A 23,472-nucleotide genomic window follows, 5' to 3' on the forward strand; every position below is an offset into this window, starting at 1 on the left:
GTTAAGTCTATTTCTGTTTCTAAACAACTGGTAAACCTCTATCTTCATACCAGGAAACTGGCCATTTGGTCAGCAGAACCAAAGGCTGTTAAATGAGTCTCTGCAATAGATGTGCCCTGAGCACGGGGGCCCTTGAAGTCCCACAGCTTCCAGCTCTAGAAGTCACCCCAGGCTGCTACCAAGTGGACCCACTTCTTGGTTTGACCCACACCCCTACCTGAACCTGTCTTGGTCATTTCAGTGGGTCTGACATGGTCTGCAGTTGGGTCTGTCAAGGCTCTGTAAGAGTAGAGGAATGTTCCAGGGCACCACTCTCAGGGGCCAGACAGGCCGGTCCAGAGGCCTTACCAATTCCTACGAGCCCCAAGCCAGACAAGGGAGAAGGTTCAAGGAAGAGCCTGGCCAAGTACCCAAAGCCCTGCCATTTGGCAGCTGATTCAGTGTGAGAGTCAATTGGTCCTTCTGAAATGGGCTGACCTTGTCCTGTCTCTGGAGTATTAACTGGGGGCTTTTCCCATCAATAAGAATGTTTATCAAATTTTATTTCTGACTAGGATAAACCTAATCTGTACCCTTCACAGTGTAGGGCTGAAGAGAAACTTAACCTCAACAATGCCCAGGTTAATGGATACAACTTTCCATTAAAAATCAAAATCAAGCAACTATTCACCTCACTTGGCAAATGTTCCATGACCTTGAGGTGCACACATATTTGGAATCAGGATAGTTTTGGTGTGTTGACGTCACGATTACCCATTACAGTACCTCTTGGCAGGCTACAAATAGCAGATTATTCTATTGTTCCAAATTCCATCTATCCATCTGAATGGACCCAAAGATCCTTGTGGTTTGGCATCTAAAGAAGAAATTGGTGATATTAGAAGTCTACCTGATTCAGTTTCTTGGGATTTAGGCAAGATCCAGCAGGACTTCTAGTGACTTGGAAAGGCTGGATTAGGCTTGGGTATAGTCCAGAACAGCTAGAGACAGGCATTTTTCTTTGGAGTAGATGCTGAATGATGTCAAGGAGAAAACTCATAGTATGGGCCTGATCAGCACCATCATGGGTCTTTTGGGTGGTTAGAGACAGAAAAGGAGGCCAAGGGTCCAGATCAGGGTAACTAGGAATGAGTGGGAAATTGACAAAATAAGGCTCAATGGTGAAAAGTTATTGACCATAGGGCTGACTGCTTCACAGACATTGGGTCAGTCTCCAAGACCCAAGATTTGTGCCTGCCTAGTTGGCAATTTCTGAGAAGTCAGAGTAGGATTCCAAGTCAGCAAAGATGTCATTGGGATTCCTACAGTTCAGGTTGCAGAAGCAGGCATTAATCCATAGGACCTGGCGGGAGAAGCCAAGCCCATCAGGACACTGGAAGGACACGTTGATGGTCTTGGACTTGTAGGGGATGCAGCACCTGCTGTCCATGCAAACTCCACAGTATTTGGGCTGATAAGAGCGTGTGCTGATGCAGCCGGCGAGGGTGAAGTTCATGGATGCCTCTGGCTGGTACACAGCCAGACACTTCTTCCCTGCCTGAAGGAAAGGAAAGGCGCTTTCAGTGGGGGTGCTCAGAGAATGGACAATCACCTTCTTTCCCTGAGCCCCCAGTTTTTCCCTCCTCACTGTGTGGGAGCATTCCACCTTACTTTCAGCTTCACAGCATCCTCAAGCAAGGAGGGACAACAGCAAACACAGTGAGATCCAGTGTACTGTACAGGGGTAAATGGAGGACCACAGAGGAACATGTTTTGTTTGGGTTGTATCTCACAGCCTGCAGTTTCTCTTTTGTCCTGCATTTTTGTCTTGCCTATGGCCATTCATCGTGGTTTCACCAACATGGGGAGCCTGTGTAGCTACTTCATCCAAGCAAGTTCCCCTGTCTAGCTAGTGGCAGAACTGGCATCGGGACTCCATGCTCAGGGGACATGCTTTGCCCTAACTTCCCTGCCCGCCTTTGCCTCTCGTGGTCTTTCACACACACCTTTAATATGCAATATATTCAAATGGATTTACATTATTAAAAGGTAACTCTACTTTCCACTGGGCTATGGGCCACTTGAGATTTGCTGTTCTTTCTGTGTCTCTGTGGTATAATTCCATGCCTAGTACAGAGTAGGCACAGAGTAAATCCATTGGATTAAGGGTTCTCAGGGTCTACTGTGTACAGCACCATGCTAGATCTAGGCTGTATGGCGGCATGAAGCTTGCCCAATTTGGGAAACTCTCTGAGGGTACATAATTCTGGAAAAAAAATTGGTTAGAAATCAAAATTGGCTTGGACTTGCATTATCTGGTCCAGTAATGGTAGAGCCATCTCACTCAGCTTAGGACCTTTGCTCTAATTTGCTGCGGTTGGTACATTTTCCACGTATGTTTTCAGTTAAGAGATGTCTATGGAATGCTTACTGTATACCAAGTGCAGAAAATACAAAAGCTAGTATTACAGGGAAAAATAATCAGAGAGGAAGAAGAAGAAAGAAAAGGAGAAAAAGGAGAAGGAAGACGAAAAATGGATCCAGTTGATCAGTATGTAGATGACTGGAGAAGGTGTCTAGGGGATGAGCAGTGATGTTGGATGTCTGAAGAGGATCACAGGGAGCTGTGCTGCTTGTTTTACACCAGAGGCAACCCTGGCCTCAGCATCCCTAAGAAACCATCAGCATTCCAAAAATGGAATAACTATTGAATTTTTTGTTTTTTTGCTTTGATTTTCATGTGACAAAAGGCTGACCACTCCTAAGGCATGAGTGAGGGAGACTTGAATTAGATAAATGAGATCCACTTTTAACTCTGAAGCTGGGGCTCAAGCGAATGTGGCCCAATTTTCTTTGATGCTTTATTTTAATTATCTTGGACTCTTTTTTTTTTTTTTTTTGAGACAGAGTCTCGCTCTGTCACCCAGGCTGGAGTGCAGTGGCCGGATCTCAGCTCACTGCAAGCTCCGCCTCCCGGGTTTACACCATTCTCCTACCTCAGCCTCCCGAGTAGCTGGGACTACAGGCACCCACCACCTCGCCCGGCTAGCTTTTTGTATTTTTTAGTAGAGACGGGGTTTCACCGTGTTAGCCAGGATGGTCTCGATCTCCTGACCTTGTGATCCCCCCGTCTCGGCCTCCCAAAGTGCTGGGATTACAGGCTTGAGCCACCGCGCCCGGCCAATTATCTTGGACTCTTAAAGCTGAAAGGCATTTCAGAGATCAACTCCAATATCTTAATGATGAGGGAATGGGGGCTCAGTGATGAGCAGAGATTGGCCACAGTCACATGCAATTAATGCAAGTAGACATTTGACTCTAAGGGTCCTGAGCCTCATTTAGTGCTCCCTATATCACCCATTGTGGCTGCTCTGTGTGAGTGGGTTGGCATGGGAGTGAAGGGAGGATAGAAATTGGTAAGGATCCCTCAGAATCATTACAGAAGACCACTCCTGAGGGTCCCTGAGGTTTTCCTGGAGTGATCCTGATTCTAATAATATGATGCCTACCAAAGCTTCCATTGAGTGAAATTTACAGTGCACCAATCTGCTGACCTGCATTATCCCAAACAGCTGTTACACTAGATCTACTAAGTGAGCTTAACTGTTCCCACTTTACAATATTCCCACTTTACAAATGCTTCCCACGAGGAAGTTCAGGAGCCAGACTCAAACCCAGATTTGTCTGCTTGTGAAGTCCAGACGTCCACCCCTGCTCTGGACCCACCTTAATGAGTGTACGGATGTCCACATCGCATGGCCGCAGGTTGCAGAGGCGGCTTTCTTGCTCAGGCCAGCACTGGGCGTTAACATTGGAGATCCGAGTGGAGACCCCCAGGCCGCAGGTGGTGGAACAAGGGCTCCAGGGGCTTGTGTAGGCTATGCAGTTCCTGTGCCACGGCTCTATCTCACCCACAGCATCTGTGTGTGGGGACCAGAATCTGCATGAGTCTACAGCTCCCACCAGGCCCCAACCCTCACCTTCACCACACTAAGGTCTGGGGTCCCCAGAACTCAGGGGGAACAGAGAGAAATTGGCTGTCCTTTCCCACAAGACAGCAAGTTGGCTTCTAACCAGCAAAGGTACCCAGGGAGTGGAGGACATGTTCTGAGCTCCTTGTATTTTTCTGATCAAGAGAGGCAGTGTGGAAGCATGGGAGGAAACCCATCTTTAGAGACAGGTGGACCCAAGTTCAAATTCTGCTCTACCACCTACAAGCTGTGTGATCTTAGATAACCCACCCTGGGCCTGTCTCCCTATTAGAACAATAACAGCTGCCTATGGGGCTGGCAACACAATAATAGGGCTTAGATTTTTACTGAGTATGCATCAAACATCTTGCTAGGTGCTGGGAATAGGATTTATTTTATCATTGTTACTATTATTTGAGATGGAGTTGCTCAGGCTGGAGTGCAATGATGCGATCATGGCCCACCGCAACCTCTGCATTCTGGGCTTTAAGTTATTCTCCTGTTCATCCTCTTAAGTAGTTGGGATTACAGGCATGGGCCACCATGCCCAGCTAACTTTGTATTTTTGGTAGAGGTGAGGTTTCACCATGTTGGTCGGACTGGTCTCGAACTCCTGAGCTTAGGTGATCTGCCCACCTCGGCCTCTCAAAGTGTTGAGATTACAGGCATGAGCCACAGCGCCTGGCCAGAAATAAGACTTTTAAAAGACATTCTCCTGCCTCTGCAGAGATAAAGGTTACTTGGGAGAAGTTCAAAGGCAAGTAGCTACATCCTAGCACCTAACATTTTGTTTTAGTGATGCCGAGGGCATAGTGGTTAAGAGGGCATATAGGCTTCTTTGGGAGGCCAAGGCAGGTGGATCACTTGAGGTCAGGAGTTTTGAGACTAGCCTGGCCAACATGGTGAAACCCCATTTCTACTAAAAAATATACAAACTAGCCGGGTGTGGTGGCATGTGCCTGTAATCCCAGCTACTCAGGAGGTTCAGTCACAAGAATTGCTTGCATCTGGGAGGCAGAGGTTTCGGTGAGCCGAGATCACGCCCCTGTACTCCAGCCTGGTCTAAAAAGCAAGACTCTGTTTAAAAAAAAAAAAAAAAGGAAAAAAAAAGGAAAAAGAGGACATACAGGCTTCAACTGGAAGCACTGCACTGCTACTTGCTGGCTATGTAATTTCCAATAAGCTAGCTCACACCTCCTTGCCTCAGGATCTCCACCTGCAGATGGGGTTGGCTATAGCATCTCTTTCCCGTACCGTGATAGAAAAGACAACTTTACGCCTATGAAAGCACCCAAGCTGTCCCTGGCCTTTAGTAAGCTAAAGCCCTTAGTTAACGTGAGTCTATGTGGTCATTTGACTATCAGCCAACTCAACTACCCACTCTTTGATGGTCCTATTGATGCACGTATCTCCCGCATCTAGAAGATGGTAGGTGCTCTCTAACCATCTGAAAAATGGAAAACGGTAGTGAGCTCAAGACCAAAGCAGGTTAAAAGCTGTTAAGACAGAGAACTGCCCACAGAAAGATGGAACAAGATGCAGAGGAGAGGAGGCCTGTCCCATCCAAACACACATGTGCATGAGGAGAGGAGGGAACAGGCAGAGAGGGAAGCGGTGGAAAGACAGATGGAAGCTCAGAGAAAAGACAGAGAAAGAAGGAGAGGAGGAGAGAGAAAAAGAACGTGTGTGTGAGAGAAAGAAACAGAGGGAAGGTAATAAAAGTAATAAAAAGAATGAAGGGAGGGAAAGAGAGGGGAAAAGATAAACACAGAAAAGGAGAGAAATGTGACCAGGATTAGGAGAAAGAGGAAAGGTAAGTTCCTCCAAGCTTATAGGTGTGCAGAGAATATTGATGAACGAATGCAGGAATCACTGAGTGAGAGAGAGAGAGACTTGAAATGGGAGGCATCCAAGGACAGGAGGGGCAGGGCTGGCAGGAACTGGAGCTGCAAGCATCTTGGGAGGCAGTGGGGAGGGATTTGCCCGGGAGGATAAAAGCTTTGGTTTTTGGGTCGCCTCTGCTAGGCAGGGGCTCTTCTTGTGCTCAGTCAGAACAGGGTCACTGGGCCACACACAATGGACAGACAGCTTCTGCTTCCCTGCTTCCCCCGTGACCCTCAATGGGCCCTGCTGGGGAGGTGGTGGTGGGACAGCTGCCTTGCTGCCCTGGGGCTGCTGGGGACAAAACTGTCCTCCACGCCTTCTCCTATCCACACAGGACTGCTTCTCCACCTGGCAATTTTGTCTCTTAGGGTGCATTTGGCAATGTCTGGAGGTGATTTTGGTTGTCACACCTCTGAGGGAGAGGGTGCTACTGGCATCTAGTGGGTAGAGCCCAGGGATTAGATTGCTGGGATTTAGTAGTCATGCATTAGATTGCTACGAAACATCCTCCAATGCACATGACAACTCCACCACAAAGAATTCTCTCATCCAAGATGTTGACAGTGCTGAGCTTGAGAAATCCTGCCCCACACCATACCTGAGCAGTCTTCAGCAGCTATAATTAAAAAAAAAAACACCAATACCCTTAGAACTCTCACTCCATTGCCATTTTTCCGCTGCTCTCTACTGCTTGCCTGGTAAGCACTTTCCTCTAGAAATGTCCTCATCTGCTGCCTGCCATGGCATCAGATGCTCCTGGTTTTCTTCATACATTCCAACCCTTCTCTTGATTTCCCCACGCCTCCTCTTATCCTCTTCACCCTTCAAATGTCAGCATTCCCAGACCTCTGCCTCAGGCCCCCTCTGTCTCTGCATGTTACCCTCAGGCCATCCCAGCCATCACCACCAGCAGCTCCAAGCAGATGACTTCAGAGCTCTCCTATTTCCTCTCCTTCTTCCTCATAAAGAGAAACTGGAAGCTCCTCTTAAGATCCCGTGGACAGGGCACTCTGTCTTAAATTCAGTCTGTTTCAAACTAAGTGGATCTCCCTTGGCCCGAATGTGCTCCTTCTCTTGTATTTGATCCTAGGCAATGGCAAGCCCTGGGAGTCAGCCTCTGGCTCTCTTTCTTCTTCACCCTATGCATTAAATCGACATTAAGACCTTCAGTCTCACTGAAGAAATGCCTCTTGTGCCTGTTCCTTCTTCGCTGCCTCTACTCCCACTACCCTAGTTCAGATCCTTGTTAGCCCATCCATCTATCCACCCACCCATCCATCCATTCATCCACCCATCTGCCATCCATCCATCCATCCATCTATTAACTGATCCATCCATCATTCACCTATTTGCCCGTCATCTATCCATCCAATCATCCATTTATTTATACATCCATCTATCTATTCATTCATCCATCCATTTATCAATTCATCCATTCATCTATCCATCCATTCATCCATCTGTCCACTCATCTACTTATTTATCCATCCATCCATCCATCCATCCATCCATCCATCCATCCATCCATCTATTCATACATCCATCTATTTATCTATCCATCCATCTACCCACCCATCTATTTATACAGCTATCCATCAGTTCATCTATCTGTCAACTCATCAATCCACCCACCTATTCATACATCCACCTATCTATTTATCCATCCATCTATTAATCCACCCATTCATTCATCATCCATCCATCCATCATCTATCCATCCACTCATCCATCTATTTATACATTCATATATCTATTTATCCATCCATCTCTTCACCAATCCATCCATCCACCCACCTATCTATTCATTCATCTATCTATCTATTCATCCATCCATCTACCCACCCACCTGTATGACAAACATTAATTGGGTACATGCTAAATGTATGGCCCTGGGCTACATTCCAGTAAGCAGCAGTGAAACAATTGGGCCCCTCCCCACCCTCCTTTTCCAGGGCTTCCTCTTATCTGGTTTACCTGCTGAAATCTCACCTGCCCACCCATCTTCATAGCAAAGGGGAAGCCTCAAGTCATCATGAAGCTTCTACTAGACCCATCTCCTCTTGCTCATGCCTCCTCTCCTTGGGTACCCACACACCTACCCTTCTTCCACCACCCATCCCTAACGCTTTAGTAGGATAATAATGGATTGCACTTTTAGGGCTTTGTTCTTTAGAAAGTACTCCTCATTTTATGCTGGGAGGATCCCATAGGACAGACTAGACAGATGGGATTATTTCTGTTTTACAGATGGGGCAGTAGGGTCTCAGGGGAGGTATGACTTTCTCAAGGTCACAAAGCTAGTACCTAGTGGACTGGGGAATGAGTCATTCTATGGTGGTCAGAGCTCCAGGAGAGTCCACAACCCATTTGTAGGGTCCCGTCCCCAGCCCATTCGGGCCCACACCCACCGAAGGCTCCTGTGTCACGGGGTGCGGTCTTGCGTGGCTTCCTGGCGTCGTCCTCACACACCCACTGCTCACAGCAGTGGCCAGGTATGCTCACTCGCCGCGGATGGGGGCACCAGAGACGCGGGGGGCGCACTCGGAGGCACAGCGGTGTGCAGCCCACCGCACCGTCGATGCATGTGCAGTTGTACTTGCAGTTAGGCTGGAAGGACTGGCCATTGTTGTAGCGCACCCCATCCAGGACACAGCCCACACCGACCACCTCTGCAAACACAGGCGGCGGGTCAGGTCCAGTGGCCTTGATGCCCCTGGCCGGCCCAGCTGCCTTTATAGGGGCTCCCTGTGGACCACGCCCCAATCCCTGGGATGGCTACCAGCATGGGGGAGGAACAGAGGCACAAAGGCAAAGGCAGGGAGGTGTGAGAGTGCACAGGGCAGGGCTGAGTGTTTGGTGGGACTTCAGCAGAGGAAGTGCGGGAGTTCCTTTATAGCTTCAGCCAGCACCTAGGGAGTGGAAGGATGCAGCATCCCGAGGGACTCGGGTGGCTTGCTGCCTGCAGGGTCCCCAGCACCAGGCACAAAGCCTGGTACTGACAAATACCTGCCGTTAGGGCTCATGGTTCTGAAGGTGACCGACTTGTAAAGAAAAGCCAGAACACTTCGAAACACGTGTTCCATTCATTCCCTACGCATTTATGGAGCCTTCCAGGTGCTGGGGACTCAATAGCGGAGGAAACAGACAAAAGTCATGCCCTCAAAGAGCTTATGCTGTGGAAAGGTCATACGGATTGTTGGCGGTCACAAGTGTCTGGGAGAAAAGTGGAGCAGGGAGGGGGAGTCGGGAGTGGGGAGACAGTTGCAAATTTATTAATAACCCTTTCCCTGTTTAGAAAAAAAGTTCAGCTAGCTGCCAGAGCTCATTTAATTTTATATAAACATGCTTTTTGAGGTTGAAGCAAATCTGACTGATTTTCGATGTAAAAATAAAATAGAAAATCTGTTTCTTGGAGTTCTTTCTAAACAGAACTAACATCGGAATTGTCTGAATCATCAGAATAATCTATTTCAGAAAAATCAGATTCATCAAGTGAATCCCGGCCAACTGTTGAAGAACAATTATGCATAGGAATGCTAGGTTTTCTAGGATTTGACATTTTCAGTGATCAAGAATTACGACATTTTGTAAATGGAAAGACCACTACTAAAAACACAATGCTGTAAATAGATTGATATCTTTTGTTTTTCAAAGTTGGTATTCCAGAATGATGTCAATAGAATAATAAAAGTGAGATATTTTGTGGCAAAGTTATTTTGGGGTAAATGCTGCAGCCTGTAGTGCTGCTGGTGAGTATTCTCAGTGCAAACAGGAATAGGGTTAAATTAGGTGGATGGGGAAGGCCTCACTGGGTGAGGATGCTCAGAAAAGCCTGAAGGGGGTGAGGAAGTAAGCCCACGCGGGGGTTGGAGGAGTTTTCCAGGTAGCGAGGGGCCCACTTAAGTAAAAAGACCTGGGCGGGGAGCAAGCCTGGGCTGTGGGAGAGGTCTGAGGAGGGGAGATAAGAAGGAAAAGGGAAGGAGAGCAGGTCAGAGAAGGCTTCCTTGTAGGCTCAGAGGAAGGTACAAAGCTGTTAGAGCCTAGCACATAGTAGGTGCTCAGTAAGAAACTGCTGAATGAATGACAGAAAGTATGCTTTGCAAGAACACTCATGGGGCTGAGTTGAGGACAGATCAGAGGGCAAAGGTAGCATGGGGGACCACCCTGAGACCCAGGTGAGAGGGAGCAGTCTGAAGCCAGAAAGAGAAGAGCTCGGCCTCCAGACAGATTTGGAAGGACAGCTGCCAGGACTTGCTGACAGAGGGGCTGTGCAGGGGAGAGGAGAGGAGTCAAGAAGGAAGAAGATGCTCTGTCCTCCTTGTACAATCAGGGTTTGGGCTGGGTGGACTCAAGTGTTCTCCATTATAGGCGAGATGCCTGGTTGACAACCGAGTGGCTATGTGGAGTTAGTTATGCCAGTTTGGAGTTCCAGGGAGAGTTGGGGACTTCTGGGGCAGATGTCACCCTTGACACCATGCTCTCTCGGGAGGACAGCTTCTGGAAATACAGGCAGAGAGCCCCGGACATCATGAGTGATCACCCGAGAAAGAGTAGTTTGGAATCTGCAGTGGGCCAACAGTTCTGTCCTTCAGGGATTGCCTAAAGGTGGCTATTAATAATAGTAATAATTCTAATATCTAGCAGGCATGAAGATTTTTGAAGTACTCTGTTATTGGATACTGCGAAACCCAAAGCCAGTTGAGTTTCCTTCACCACCTCCTATCTAATCTCAGATCTGCAGTACAGGTGTGATCTAGTTAGCTCTCCTCTTACTGAGGCACTTTCAGGAATTCAAGTCAACTTGCTCTGCCATCGGGGCTTTCCCTCCCTTCCCACATCTCCCATGGACTGTCAGTCCCACTCTCAACAGGGACAGTGGGTCACACCTTGTTGTAGCTCTGTTTGTGTTTCCTGCCTCACCTATGTGTGTTGTGTGAAGAATCAGTGGAGGGATGGATGGATGGGAGCTGGGTGAGCTCTACTCTTTATTATGCATTGCATTACTTATTTTATTCTATACAGAAACATTATCACATTATTATCTTTGTCTTTATATATAGCAAAACAAAGTCTTAGCAAAGTGAAGATGTGTCGCGTCCAAGGTGACCACAGTGGGAAGCAGAATCCCGGTTTGTGTGAACCTTGCTGCGGCTACTGTTTCTCTTGGGGTGCAGTTATCCGTGCAGGAGGTGCAGAAAGGAAAGATGCTAACATCAACTGACCCTCTGATCTAGTGCCAGGCACCATCTGATACATTATCTCATTCAGTTCTCCCGATGACTTCATGAAGAGAGTTTTATTTTTCTCCTTTGATGGACAGGAAAGCTCTCAGAGAGGTTAAATGATTCATTTGTTCAAGGTCACAAAACTGGTGAATGATACAGCTGGGACTCAAACTCAGGGGACCTGACTCCACAGCCCATTTCCTGCCACCAGACACCAGTGAAGGAGGGGACAGAGGAAGGCAAAAAAAGCAGAGGAAGTGCTGGGTGAATCACTGATCTTTGCATTCTGAGTCACCCTGCCTCTGCCTGCATGCTGTCTCTCCAGGAAGAGTGTGTGTGTGTGTGTGTGTGTGTGTGTGTGTGTGTGTAGAAGGGAGTGGGCTAAGCCCGGGACTCTGCCCCTGTATGTGGAGACTTTGGAGGGAGAGGTCAGTGCTGGATGCCTGGAGTCCCCAGTACAGTGGTTCTCCCCACCAACTGCACAGGGGAATCCCAGGGGAACCTGGGGAGCTTTTAAAAATTGTGATGCTCATGCCAGGCCTCAGAATACGGGGGGCGACCTGGGTGTCAGTGTATTTCCTTTGTTGATCTCCGTAGTTTTTATTTTTTTTGATCTCCGTATTTTTAAAGTTCCCCAGGTGAATCCTGTTTGCAGCTAAGGTTGAAAACCACTGCATCTAGATGGCGCTCCAGTGTCTGTCCTTGGAGCTTTGGGTGGGGAAGTGAGGTGCTGCTACTGGCTCTGACCAGCCTGCCCACCACAGGCTAGTGGGACGAATGATGGCTGCAGATGGTCCCATCAGCCAACTCATTCACTTTCCAGCTAATCAAAGGCGAGATAGTGAAGCCAGTTGGGTTTCCTTCACCACCTCCTATCTAATCTCAGATCTGCAGTACAGGTATGATCTAGTTAGCTCTCCTCTTACTGAGGCACTTTCAGGAATTCAAATCAACTTGCTCTGCCATCAGGGCTTTCCCTCCCTTCCCACACCTCCCATGGACTGTCAGTCCCACTCTCAACAGGGACAGTGGGTCACACCTTGTTGTAGCTCTGTTTGTGTTTGCTGCCTCACCTATGTGTATTGTGTGAAGAATCAGTGGAGGGATGGATGGATGGGAGCCGGGGTGAGTGCTACCCTTTATTCAGCTCCTGCCATGTAGCAGGCACTTGATGTTCCAACCACCCAGAGAAATAAACTTTGTCACATTTTCCTTGAAAAAGAAACTGAAACTTAAAAGGTTCAGTAGCTTGCCTAAAGTCATAGCACTAGTGAGTGATAATGATGCTGGGATTCCAGCTCAGTTGTCTAGGTCCGAAGAGCCTGCATGAGTTTACTGCTTCCTCACTCTTCACTATGGGGGATCTAGGCTCATACTAGAAGAAGAGTGAGCTAGACCTGCTCCCTCCTCTGAAGGTGGCTGTGAATAAGACTGAGGTAACTTTCCTCACAAGCCAAACCAAAGAGCATTCAATCACTTTTTTTTTTTTTTTTGCATTTCCGTATTTATTCTGCAACAACCATGTGGGGTTGGTTTTATCAAGCTCCTTAAGTGATGTGCACGTGGTCACATAGCTAGCAAGTGGCAGAGCCAGGATCTAAAACCCAAGTCTGTCAGCCTGTAAATATCATAATCCTTCCACCAAACCACACTGCCCTCAAGCCTGACCGAGCTTCATTTAAATGTTGAGTAGTGTTTGTGCAACTGAAATAGCCAAAAGATGTAACTCAGAGGTCACCCTCTGCCCACAGATGTATTTAGTTTGGCCCACAGCGTGGTTTTAAAAATATTTTTGAATGTATTGCCAATGTTTACAAATCATACACAAATCCATATATCTGGATTCTCTTGAAAACTAAGCATGCCGAACAAGACCTAGCTTTTTTCTGCTTGGCCACAGTGGCTGGGCCCAGTAGGGTGATCTCTGAGAGCCAGGGCTTGCACACACCAGATTGCCATTGTACCCATCATACTCTCTTTGAGTTATATGAGCCAGGGTTGCGATTGCTCATTTTTATTACTTGCCTTGTTCTGGTCTAATTACATGCAAATCTTCAAGGACAGAATTAGCCTGTCCTGGGAACTGTCCATTGGCTTAGCTGACCATTTGCAGAAAGACTGTTTCTTAGAGGAACCCTTTGTTCTGTTTACCCTCTGGCCCAGAGGTGTATTCTTTTGCAGACCCCACACTCTCTTCTTTCCTGCATGAGGGTCTCATGAATTCAGACACTATGGTAGCACTTCTGGGAACATGTTCAATAGAGCAGTAGTCAGTTGTGTATGTGTGCAGGTGTGGGCACATATATGTGTGTGATGTGTATATGTATAACTGTGTGTGTGTGTGTGTGTAGTGTAATGGGTGGGTGAGAAACTATCTGAATGAAAAAATTTAGTATTAAATACATTTTAAAAATTTATTATGAAGCTTATGATAGCTCTCTTTTGGAATTTGGCAACGGACATGAACATTTGAAGCCTATGAGAATTTCTATAGCTCCTGGTTAGTTTCATTTATCTCAATGCTTGCAAAACTTCATGACCAGGGAACCACTGGTAAGTGTAAAATCTATTACAATCTCCTTTGCCCTACAGTTTCTGTTTTTTAAAATAAAAGGAAAGGAAGTACACAGAAGCCCATGGTGTTGGGAAGTTAAGTGACTGTACTGGGTCAAGGCAGGACCTAAGATGCAGAGATTGGGGGTGAGGAGGACAGGGAAGGGGGTCTTCCAGGCCACCAGTGGGGAAGGCAGGCAGGACAGGCAGTTTCTGGGTTCACACAATCTTTGGATCCATGACAGAACATCTATAAATGAGTGGTGCCTGACAGATGACAAGATCTCAATACAGCTTTAGAGATTAGTGCAATGGCAGTGAACAGAATTATCTTTTTAATGACCTTGAAGAACAGTTTTCACAGGGGGAATAAATTATGAGACAGGCTTATATAACTGGAGGTGGTTCTAGTGTAAGAAGTCCAGGCCAGGTTTCCCTACCTGGGTTATGGGGAGGGAACAGATGACTGACAGTATATTAGAACAGATAACTGACAGTATATTAGCAGCAATTCTTGAACTTTAGCATGCATGAGAATCACCTGGGAGTCTTGTTAAAGGAATGGATCCTCATTCCCACTTCTAGAGACTAATTCAACAAGTCTGGGGTGGGGCTCAGGAATAACATTTATAACCAACACATCAGATGACTCTGAGCAGGTGATGCTGCAAGTTCTCTTTCAACGTACCTTTTATGTGGCTGCTAATGAGTTTCAGTAAAAGAAGAAAAATTAGAAGGCTGGGAGAAGTGCGATGGTTATTCACAGAAACACAAAGACACAAGGATTGGTGTGAAAGTTGAAGCATGAACCAATGATAAAAGAGAAGAAACTGTCATAAATTAACCATGAGGTTCAGATAAAATAAAATTGTCTGACTACAAATGACGTACATAACCCTCATTGACAATCCACCTCAAAAAATATAATGGTTAGCTGAGGATGAGAGACTATATTGTGTGTGACTATGTGATGGGGTGTATATGGAGTCATAGTTAAGGGGAAGGCTTGATTCAGCACTAAGGGAAGAAGGGAATTTTGGGGTTTATGAGACTTTGTGGAAGTTTTCAGAAGTTAGGCTGCTGCATCATAATACCTAGTTACCTCTCTGAATCTGATGAGTCATGTATTTTGGGTAATGCTTACACAGTTCAAGGGAATACAAGCCCAGACAGAAGCAGGAGGTCAGAAAGTTTCATAAAGGAGGTGTCTTGGAACAAAAAAGGACAGAATACCCATGATGGAGCACTTGAAGACAAAAGAAAACAACAACCAACAACAACAACAACAACGACCACCTCCAAACAGGAGGATATCATAATAGACCAAGAATAAAGAAAAAGCAAAGGACATTAGAAAGTCCAGGAAAAACAAAAAGCATCATAAGGAAGGAAATTCAAACAAGTACATGATCTCATACTGCAGTGAACAATATTTACATAGTCATAATATTATAAATACTGATGATCGTATAACCAAAGATCATGGCAATGTTATTTGGAAGGTAGGGATATATCAGGTGGTACTGAGAAGGTAAATCATCAACTATCTTAGAATATTAATAGATCATAGAAAATTGATATTTCAAGGCAATTAAGATACAGCAGAAGGCATATTTTATAGTAGTAGCTATCAGAAGAAATAACTAGAAAATTAAAGTGACTGTAGTAACTGAGAAATGTAGGTAGCTGGTGGGAAGGGATGACTGTAGGCTACTGGTTTTCATTCTTTCAAGGCTACTGGATTTTTAAAATCATATTGTTTTAATTTACAATATTACCAAAATATTTGGAGTTCTATAGTATGCTGCTGTGTCCTGGTAGGCCATGGGCATTCATTAAAAGGTCCTACCACTAAGAGAATAAAACCAGGCTTAGGTATTTCATGACGTCTCCCTCTTCTTTGGGGACAGCCATGAATGTGCTTCTAGGACTGAGAATAAAGCAAGAAGCAAAGTTCTGGAGGCGAGATGAGTGCAGGCAACCTTCCCTCCCCTTCTCAGGTAGGGCCCAGCCTCTGGCCTCTGACCATGGGGTGTATCTCCTGCTGAACAGAAGCCTGGCCAGGTGAAAGGCTGTAGGGGTGCCAAGGGAGGGGGGTTTGGGGCCAGAGCTGGGGGTGCTAAGGGGCTGGTCAGAAGGTATGGAGGGACTCACTTACGTGCACACACTCCTATTGCGTACCTCGGGCGGTCCCCGCTGTAGTCACAGTAGAGGCCCCGGTGGGGGTCACAGATGGCAGCCTCCGTGCAGTTGTCCCCAAGCTGCTGAGCACACATCTTACAGCATTCACAGCCATCTGTGATGAGGCTGACCCCCAGCGGGCAGCGGGGTGGGGACGGCGGGCACTCACATGGCCACTTGCAGAACTGGGGGCGTGAGGAGGTGTCCTCCAGCGGAGCTGGGGTAAAGTCCATGGTCGTAGGGGCTGGAGAGAGGGCCTGCAGGGGAAAGGCAGAGGGGAAGGAGGGCTACTGAGGCAGGGGTTTCAATGCCCGAAGGGTCCTACCATTGCATTCCTGTCTTCATACTGTTCAAGAAGTTTTCAGAAAATGATTTTTTCTATCATGCTTTTGATAGCCAAACATCTCCTTTATTCTCAATAAAACAAATAGAACAGAGGAGCCCAACATGCAGCGAAGTTAAACCAATTGACCGAATCCCTCTGCTGGTCAGCAGCGGGGCCCCAATTCCACCTCAGCGCCTGCTCCTTTCCTCTCTTGAGTGATTGTCCCTGCAGCCCTGAGGTAAGTGAGGTGGCCTCACTTTACAGGGAGGAAGCCGAGGCTCTGAGCAGGTGGAAGCTGGCTGTGACTCATGTGGCTGTGCGGGGCTCAGATCCCATGTCTCTTCTCTGAGGACCTGCAGGGCCAGTTCTGTCACTCATCAAGAGTTCTTAAGGCCTCTCTGAGTCAGAGGACTCCTATTTAACAACAGTTTCAGCCCGCTGACCTTTTATTATTTTTTTCCCCTCTGAGTATTCGGAAAGGGCTGGCGTGGTGCAACGGCAGGTGTTCAGTTTTAGAGCTCCTGGCAGCTGCATGGGCCCCGGCCCTTAGGGAGTGAGTGGCGCTTCCTTTGCCAGCACCAGCCCTGCAAGGAGGAGCCCTTTTATTTTGTTCTCAGGGCAATGAGACCCCCCACCCAACACACACACACACTCCATGCTACCAACCGGCACTCTTCCCCAGCATCCCCATTCCCATCCGCCGGCCAACAGCTTCATTTTTATTTTGGCAAATATGATGAACGTAACAACAGGCCAGCTAGGAAGGGAAACCAAGGCCCAAAGAGCTGCCCAGGCCCGAGGACTGGCAGATGGAGATGCCCAGGTGTCTGAGTGCAGGAGCTCCAGGCTGCCACTATTTCCAGCTCCCATCACCTGCCATCCCATCTGGTTGGCCCCCTGAATCCCATCTGTGCCCTTTGCTCTATCTCAAAGGAGACCTGGGCCTACGAGAGGAAGAGAATCGCCTGAGGACACAGGAGCGGGAGCTAGAGCCAGGCTTTGAGTCAGTCCTCCTACTCCTGGGCAGGCCATGGAGCATCCTGCCCAGCATTTCCCATTGTTGACGCCTGAGTTCCGAAGTCAGCAGGGAGAAACCAGGGCTTCTGTGGGGCTGGGGCAGGGGGCTGGCTGGGCTCTGGGCTGCTTCCTCCATCTGGAAGCAGAGGAGCCTGCTTTGTGGGGTTACAGATCTGCTTTCCACTCTGAACACCAGGTTCCGGTGCTGAGCTATTCAGACAAATTCTTTCCTCCTTTACAGGGGAGGAAAGCAAGACCCAGAGAGACAGATGGACACTCCCAGGATGACACAGTTCACAGCAAGGCCAAGGTGCAAATTCGTCTCCTAACTCTCATTGCAACAGCTTTTACTTTTGCCTCCTCTGGGTTCTTTCATTCACTCAACAAACATTTGCAGAGGTAGGTCATAGTCTCTCTTAAGCTTCAGGCATTTGGAGATAAGTTTTAAAAGTCCCTATGATTAGGGAATCCACAGCTTATGGGAGAGGCAAGTATTAGAGGTGAGTTACTACAACTCGAAGGATTTACTATGCAAAGTGCTGGGCATCCCAAGGAGGAATGGAAGCTCTCTGAACACCAGGGCAGTAATTGCTCTGCCCAGGAGAGTGGGGTCCACTCTTGCACCTTGAAGGACCAGGGACGAGGAAAGTGGTTCAGATGAATTTCTGAATTAGTCTGTCTAGGCTCTGAGCCCGGCTCATAATAAATGTAGTAAATATTGATGCGATAAATAAAGCCCTTGCAAGTCAACAGACAAAACCCGACTTTAAGCTTGATTTCAGGACTTGGTCAAATCCACCCTTTCCCTACTTCAAGGCCGCTGTGATGCAGTTCCCTGTGGCTGAGAGGCCCTCCTATCTTTTGAACCTTGGGCCCCTTTCTCTGGGCAGACTCTCCTGACTCGCTGACCTGCGTGTGCCTGGCTTTCCCTTAAGTCACTAGACAGCCTCAGAAATTAGATATTTGTTGGTTAGATTTGGATTAGATTTGGCCTGGATTAGATTTGGATTAGATTAGACCTGGCCCTGCAGGTCCTCACAGAAGAGACATGGGATCTGAGCCCTGCACAGCCACGTGAGTCACAGCCAGCTTCCACCTGCTCAGGGCCTCGGCTTCCTCCCTGTAAAGTGAGGCCACCTCACTTACCTCAGGGCTGCAGGGACAATCACTCAAGAAGGGAAAGGAGCAGGTGCTGAGGTGGAATTGGGGCCCTGCCGCTGATCAGCAGAGGGATTCAGGCAAATTAGGTTTGGAGGTTAATGCCTGTGAACTCCATGGGGTGAGGGCAGGGTGGGGCAGGCCCCCACAGAGTGCCTGCACAGTGCCAGTCTTCAGTGGGGACATATGGGTGTCTTCTCTGTTATGGCCCAGACAGACACCAGAATGGCAAAAAACATCTTGCCTGCAGCCCCCTGCAGGGAGGAAGGCTCTGTGGGCCATGTGGCCTCGGAAGGCCTTCCTGGTAGGGAACAGAGAGCTCTTGGGGTTGGCAGTGCTGGGTGGCATTCACCTAGGAGGCACTAGTTAGCCTGCCCTTGTCTGTGTTTCCTCAAAAACACAACAGGATGCAAGAAAACCGCTACATTTCTAAATCAGTAAACACACACACACACACACACACCTCCTTTTGACTTTGGGGAGAGACGTTTCCTTGTTAGGCCATGAGTCTAGAAGCCTCAGAGCCTCAAGAGCACTAGCAGACCATCTCTGAGAGCCACACTCAGGACATGCTATTGGCAGAGGAAATAAAGATGCCCTCGCCTCCAGGAAGCCTTCCCTGCCCTTGTCTCTCTCACTGGAATGTGAACTTGGAAAGGGCAGAGCCTGGGCCTTGCATCTCTTGTGCGCCTGAAACACAGCACAGGGCACACAGTAGGGCTTCATATGTGTTGAATGGTGAAATGGATGGATGGGGGATTGTCGGCTAAAAGGGCTTTGATATCTTTGATATTCAAGGCATCATGGTCCGGAACCTCTCCTCTGGGCACTGAGTTTGAGTGTCAAGAAAAGAACATGCAACCTGAAACAGTCTGACAGAAGTTCTTTCCATGTGGCCTTGGAACAGCATCTTCATCTTTCTGAGCCTCAGCATTCCCATCTGTGATATGGGCACAATCACCCTTTGGGGCCAGTTGGAAGGGTGAAGGGGCATTGTGATGTGGCAACACTAGGTAGGGCCTGGCACATGTCACATGGCACACCGAAGTCTGTCTCCTCTTACACCCATTTGGTTGTGCGTCCTCCCTGACCCCACTGTGCCCAGAACAGAGCTGGGGATCTGGACACTTTGAGCTGAGCTGGAATGGGCTGGAACCGGGTGCGTATCCCACTCCTGGGATCACGATCCATCCTGTCTACATCCCAAGTTAAAGATGCCCAGAAGGAAGCTTCCTTTCTGAGTGCCTGGAGGAGCCAGGGCACACAGCTGGTTAGGGGAAGCTGCAGAGAAGTCCTCCCTTGGACAGGGGAGCCCCTTATGACATCCCTGGGCAGAGGAGGGAAGGGCTGTGGGCAGTCAGCTGAGCCAGCCTTTGCAATTGGCACCATCTAGTGGTAGAAAACCTTCCAGACTCAGGCCAGGGGAGAAGGTGCTGGACAAGATCTGTGCAGGGGAAAAACCTCTGGACCTCAGGGCCTGAGGACTGCTGGGTTTGGTGTGTGAGCCTCTGAGCGCCAGCTGCCTTGTCCAGCATTGACACATACCTAGGGTAGGTCCAGCATGGACGCATACTTAGGGTATGTGTCTGCAGGCCACGAGTGAGTCCAGACTCCTGATAATCGATCAAGCCTCGCCTCTCTGTGTGAGCACGAGGGAAAGCAGATGACTGGCACGAGGGCGGCTTCTGCCCTCCAGCACTGACAGTTTAGCTGGGGATGTGCACACTGACTGAGTCATTCTAGGGACAGAGGATTCTTAAATCCCTACTATGCACAGGCTTTGTGCCAGGCTGGGAGGAGATGAAAGTGCATAAGACAGAGCACCTGACTGGCTCTCCACCTAGCGAGGCCAATAGACACACAAATAATGATTGCAATTCAGTGCAATCAATGCTATAACGATGGTGTCCACTCATTTATTCATTCTCCCTTTCGTTTGTCTATTCAACACATCTGTAGTCAGCTTTTATTTTGTGTCAGGTGCAGCACTAGGTGCTGGGGATGCAGTGTGAGAACCAAGCAGACCTGCCTGTGGGATGACAGAGGAGTGGCTGGGCTGTGTGTGCACTGGGGCTAAAGAGGCTTCCCAAGACAGGAGGTGTTGGGAGTGGGTTTTGAAGAGGGGGTGGGAATAGATCAGTGAGGAAGGAGGAGAGGGTGCCCAATGCACAAGGACCCTCAGGTGCACAGGCACTGAGCTGGCAACGTGTGGCAGGGCCTGGGGCCTGGAGAGCCTGGTGTAGGGTGCAGGGTGCAGGCAGGAGGAGGTGAAGCCTAGGAAGGATGAGGATGGGTCCAAGGCACAGCATACATCAAGGAAGACCTCAAATGTCTTGCTTTGGGCTGAGGTCTAGAAGAATGGTTTGTTGAAGGATTTTAGCAGGAGGATGGCAGGGTTAGACTTGTGTTTTAGAAACACCACACTGCATCCAGTCCAGCCTTTGTCACTGTTCATGTCACTCTGGGAGTGACACTTTCTGAGCCTGTCTTCTCCTCTGTAAAATGGCATTGCTACCATTGCTTAGCTCCCAAATGACTAGAAGTGAGCATCAAATGAGGTCACAGCTGGAATTCCTCCTGCTAGTCCATCTATCGCAAAACATCACTCCGATGACCACTGGGCGACAGTCTTGCCCGAGCCCTCAGTGACTGGCTGATCTCATTTGTCTTCTGCACAGTGACTGGTATTATTATTCTCATTTAACAGATCAGTAAAGTGGCTTGCCCAGGCCCAACATCTAGTAAGCGACAGAACTTGGATTTGAATCTAGATCTGTTTCAGTTCACGTTTTTCCCACTACTGTACATGAGGGAGAATTTTCTGATGAAAAAAAAAGCTGAAAGGTAGTGAGTGTACCATCAGTGGAGGTAATCAAGAAGCAGCTAGACAATTATCTGGGCTGGCAGTTGTAGAGGGACATCAAGCCTCACAAAGCCTGACACATAGTAGGTGTCATTAAGCATCTGTTGATAGGATGAATAAACGAGTGCATGTTCATTTCCCCAACGAATCTGTCATCCCTTGAAGGTAGAAACCACATGCCGCCCATCTGTTCCCCTGCATGCACAAACTCACAGGCCCTTACAATCAACATACCTAAGATTTGAGTGAGGGCTCATACTATATGGAGAACTTTGAATGCACTGTCTCATAGAATCCCCTAACAAATCACAAGGCAGGCCTGCTAATGCTCCCCTGAGCGGTGAGGACACGGAGGCACACAGAGGTTAAATGACTTGTGCGAGGCCACACACGTCAGGTAGTCAGGGACAGAACCAAGGTCTGCATTGTCCAGAGCTTTTGAGCCACTAGCTCTTGTGCCTCTGATCACTGCACAGGGAACACTGTGCACATATGAACTTTGGGGACACGCTCCCATCAGATCTTGAGCAAAACAAATATTTCAAGGGACTGGGAGCTCAAGGAGAGGCTTCGGGATTCTGAGACATAGCTGGGTCCCTGTGTGGGGGCACCTGTCCCTTCAGGGTTCTTGTTGTTGCCAAAGCTGAGCTGATAACGGCCCACTGCCCGGCTTCTCCCTTGAAGTCCAGCCTAAGCTGCCATTCGGGTGGTCTAGTGCGTGAACACTCAGCTTCCAGAGACAACAAATGCTGCTCATTGCTGAAAAGTGAGGGCTGGGAGGGGCCTCATGGCCAGAACTTCTTCTGGAGGGTCGGTGAGTCGTAACGCTGCGAGTCATCTTAGAACTCCTTTGCCCATCTGCCCCTGTATGAGCAGGGAAAGGCAGAAGGACTCCAGTCTGAAGTGCTTGACTCTAAGCCTGTGCTTACAGTCTCCACATCTCCCTGAGAAATCATTACGAAAGTCACAGCTTCACTTCCGCCTTCCTGCTCTACTCCAAAGCTGCTCTGGGGCCCTGATCAACTGGAGGTGCAGGGTGCCATGGTGGCTTTCACTGGGACTCCTCCTGGGCAGGTGGCATTTATAGTGAATGATATCAGTTTCTAATGAAAAAGCTTGTCCAAGAACCCCTGGCAGCAGCTTGGGGTGTAGGGGTGGCGAGGTGACATCTTAGAACCTCCCAGTTAGTTTTGGAAACTTAATTCCAGAGTGATCCCTGGCACCTTGTACCCATCCAATGGTGGCCTCCCTCGGCCCCAGGCAGGCTGAGGCAGGCATCCCCTGAGCATCCCTGAAAGGCTTCTCAATGGGGCTTCAGCTGCCTGGAAGGCCAGTGTAGGGTCTCTCTCTCTCTCTCCCCCCGCCCCCCTCACACACACACACACACACACACACACACACACACACACCATACACACACGCGCGCACCATCAGCCTCCTTCAACATCCAGGATGGCATGGCATGTCTACCTGTCCTTAAGTTTGGTTCGTAGCTCTTTTCACCGAATGACTCTCTTTTTCCACCCCCCAAAAAAGGAGTGGGGGAAGCGTCTCAGCCAGAGAAGGGAGATGAGAGTTTCCCACATCACCTCTGTCTGTGCATCCTATGTGGGCTCTTAACTCCCCATTCCTTGCACATCCACCTGCAGAGTCATCCAAGGGCCCAGGTACCACCAGCCCCACCCTTACCTCAGTGCACCTCCTCAGTGCACCCAGGCCTGTCGTGATGGGGAGTCACTGGGGGAACATCTGGCACGTGTATGTGCGCTGACATTGAATGCTTGGTCTGGGGCCTTTCTGGGGGTGTCTGTGTTGGTCCAGAACACCAACACATCCTAAAGAAAACGTGTAGCACCTCTGGGTCAGAGCTGTCACTCCATAAGTAACCTAGCTGTATCATCCCAGCCTCTAGTACCCTGATTTGGCTGCTGGCGGGACTCCCATGCCACACCTGTGGTGTCCTGCAATGAAGAAGCCCTGGAGCTCGGGCCCCTAAGCCACACCTGGCCCTTATCTTTAGTGGACAATGAGAGTATGGCCTTTGTCAAAATAAAAACCATAAACCCATTTCTGTGTAAGCAATAGGTATTTGTGCAAAACAAATACCTATTTGCTTGACTTGCCTGGGTTTTGGAGAGAGGTAATTAGTAGAAAATGAACGTTTAGAGGAATCTCTTTGCAGCTAAACAATAGAAAAAAAAAGGCCAGCACATTTCCCCAGAGGTTTCTGTTGGATCTCACAAACAGTACTTTCCTTCTGGGGGCTGGGGCTCATCCTAGAACCCCAGGATGCTTGCTTGGGCCCCTGGGCCCCTC

The 23,472-nt window shown here is 48.4% G+C and overlaps 1 protein-coding gene across 2 annotated transcripts in view; it reads right to left on the minus strand.

Moving 5' to 3' along the window:
• Positions 1-1,154: 1,154 nt before the first annotated feature.
• The window catches only part of WISP1 (WNT1 inducible signaling pathway protein 1), a 36,800-nt gene continuing 14,482 nt past the window's right edge, over positions 1,155-23,472 (minus strand). The window contains exons 2-5 of one of the 2 annotated variants that reach the window (XM_011938148.1): positions 15,771-16,050; positions 8,243-8,503; positions 3,706-3,899; positions 1,155-1,537 (exon numbers count right to left, since the gene is read on the minus strand). In XM_011938148.1, the coding sequence (XP_011793538.1) occupies positions 1,238-1,537; positions 3,706-3,899; positions 8,243-8,503; positions 15,771-16,050 (1,035 nt within the window). In that variant the 3' untranslated portion in view covers positions 1,155-1,237. The remainder of the gene's footprint in view (positions 1,538-3,705; positions 3,900-8,242; positions 8,504-15,770; positions 16,051-23,472) is intronic. The other variant, XM_011938149.1, reaches the window with a different exon arrangement.

Source organism: Colobus angolensis, unplaced genomic scaffold (genome assembly GCF_000951035.1).
Source record: "Colobus angolensis palliatus isolate OR3802 unplaced genomic scaffold, Cang.pa_1.0 Scaffold17, whole genome shotgun sequence".
In the NCBI taxonomy this organism is placed as follows: Eukaryota; Metazoa; Chordata; class Mammalia; order Primates; family Cercopithecidae; genus Colobus; species Colobus angolensis.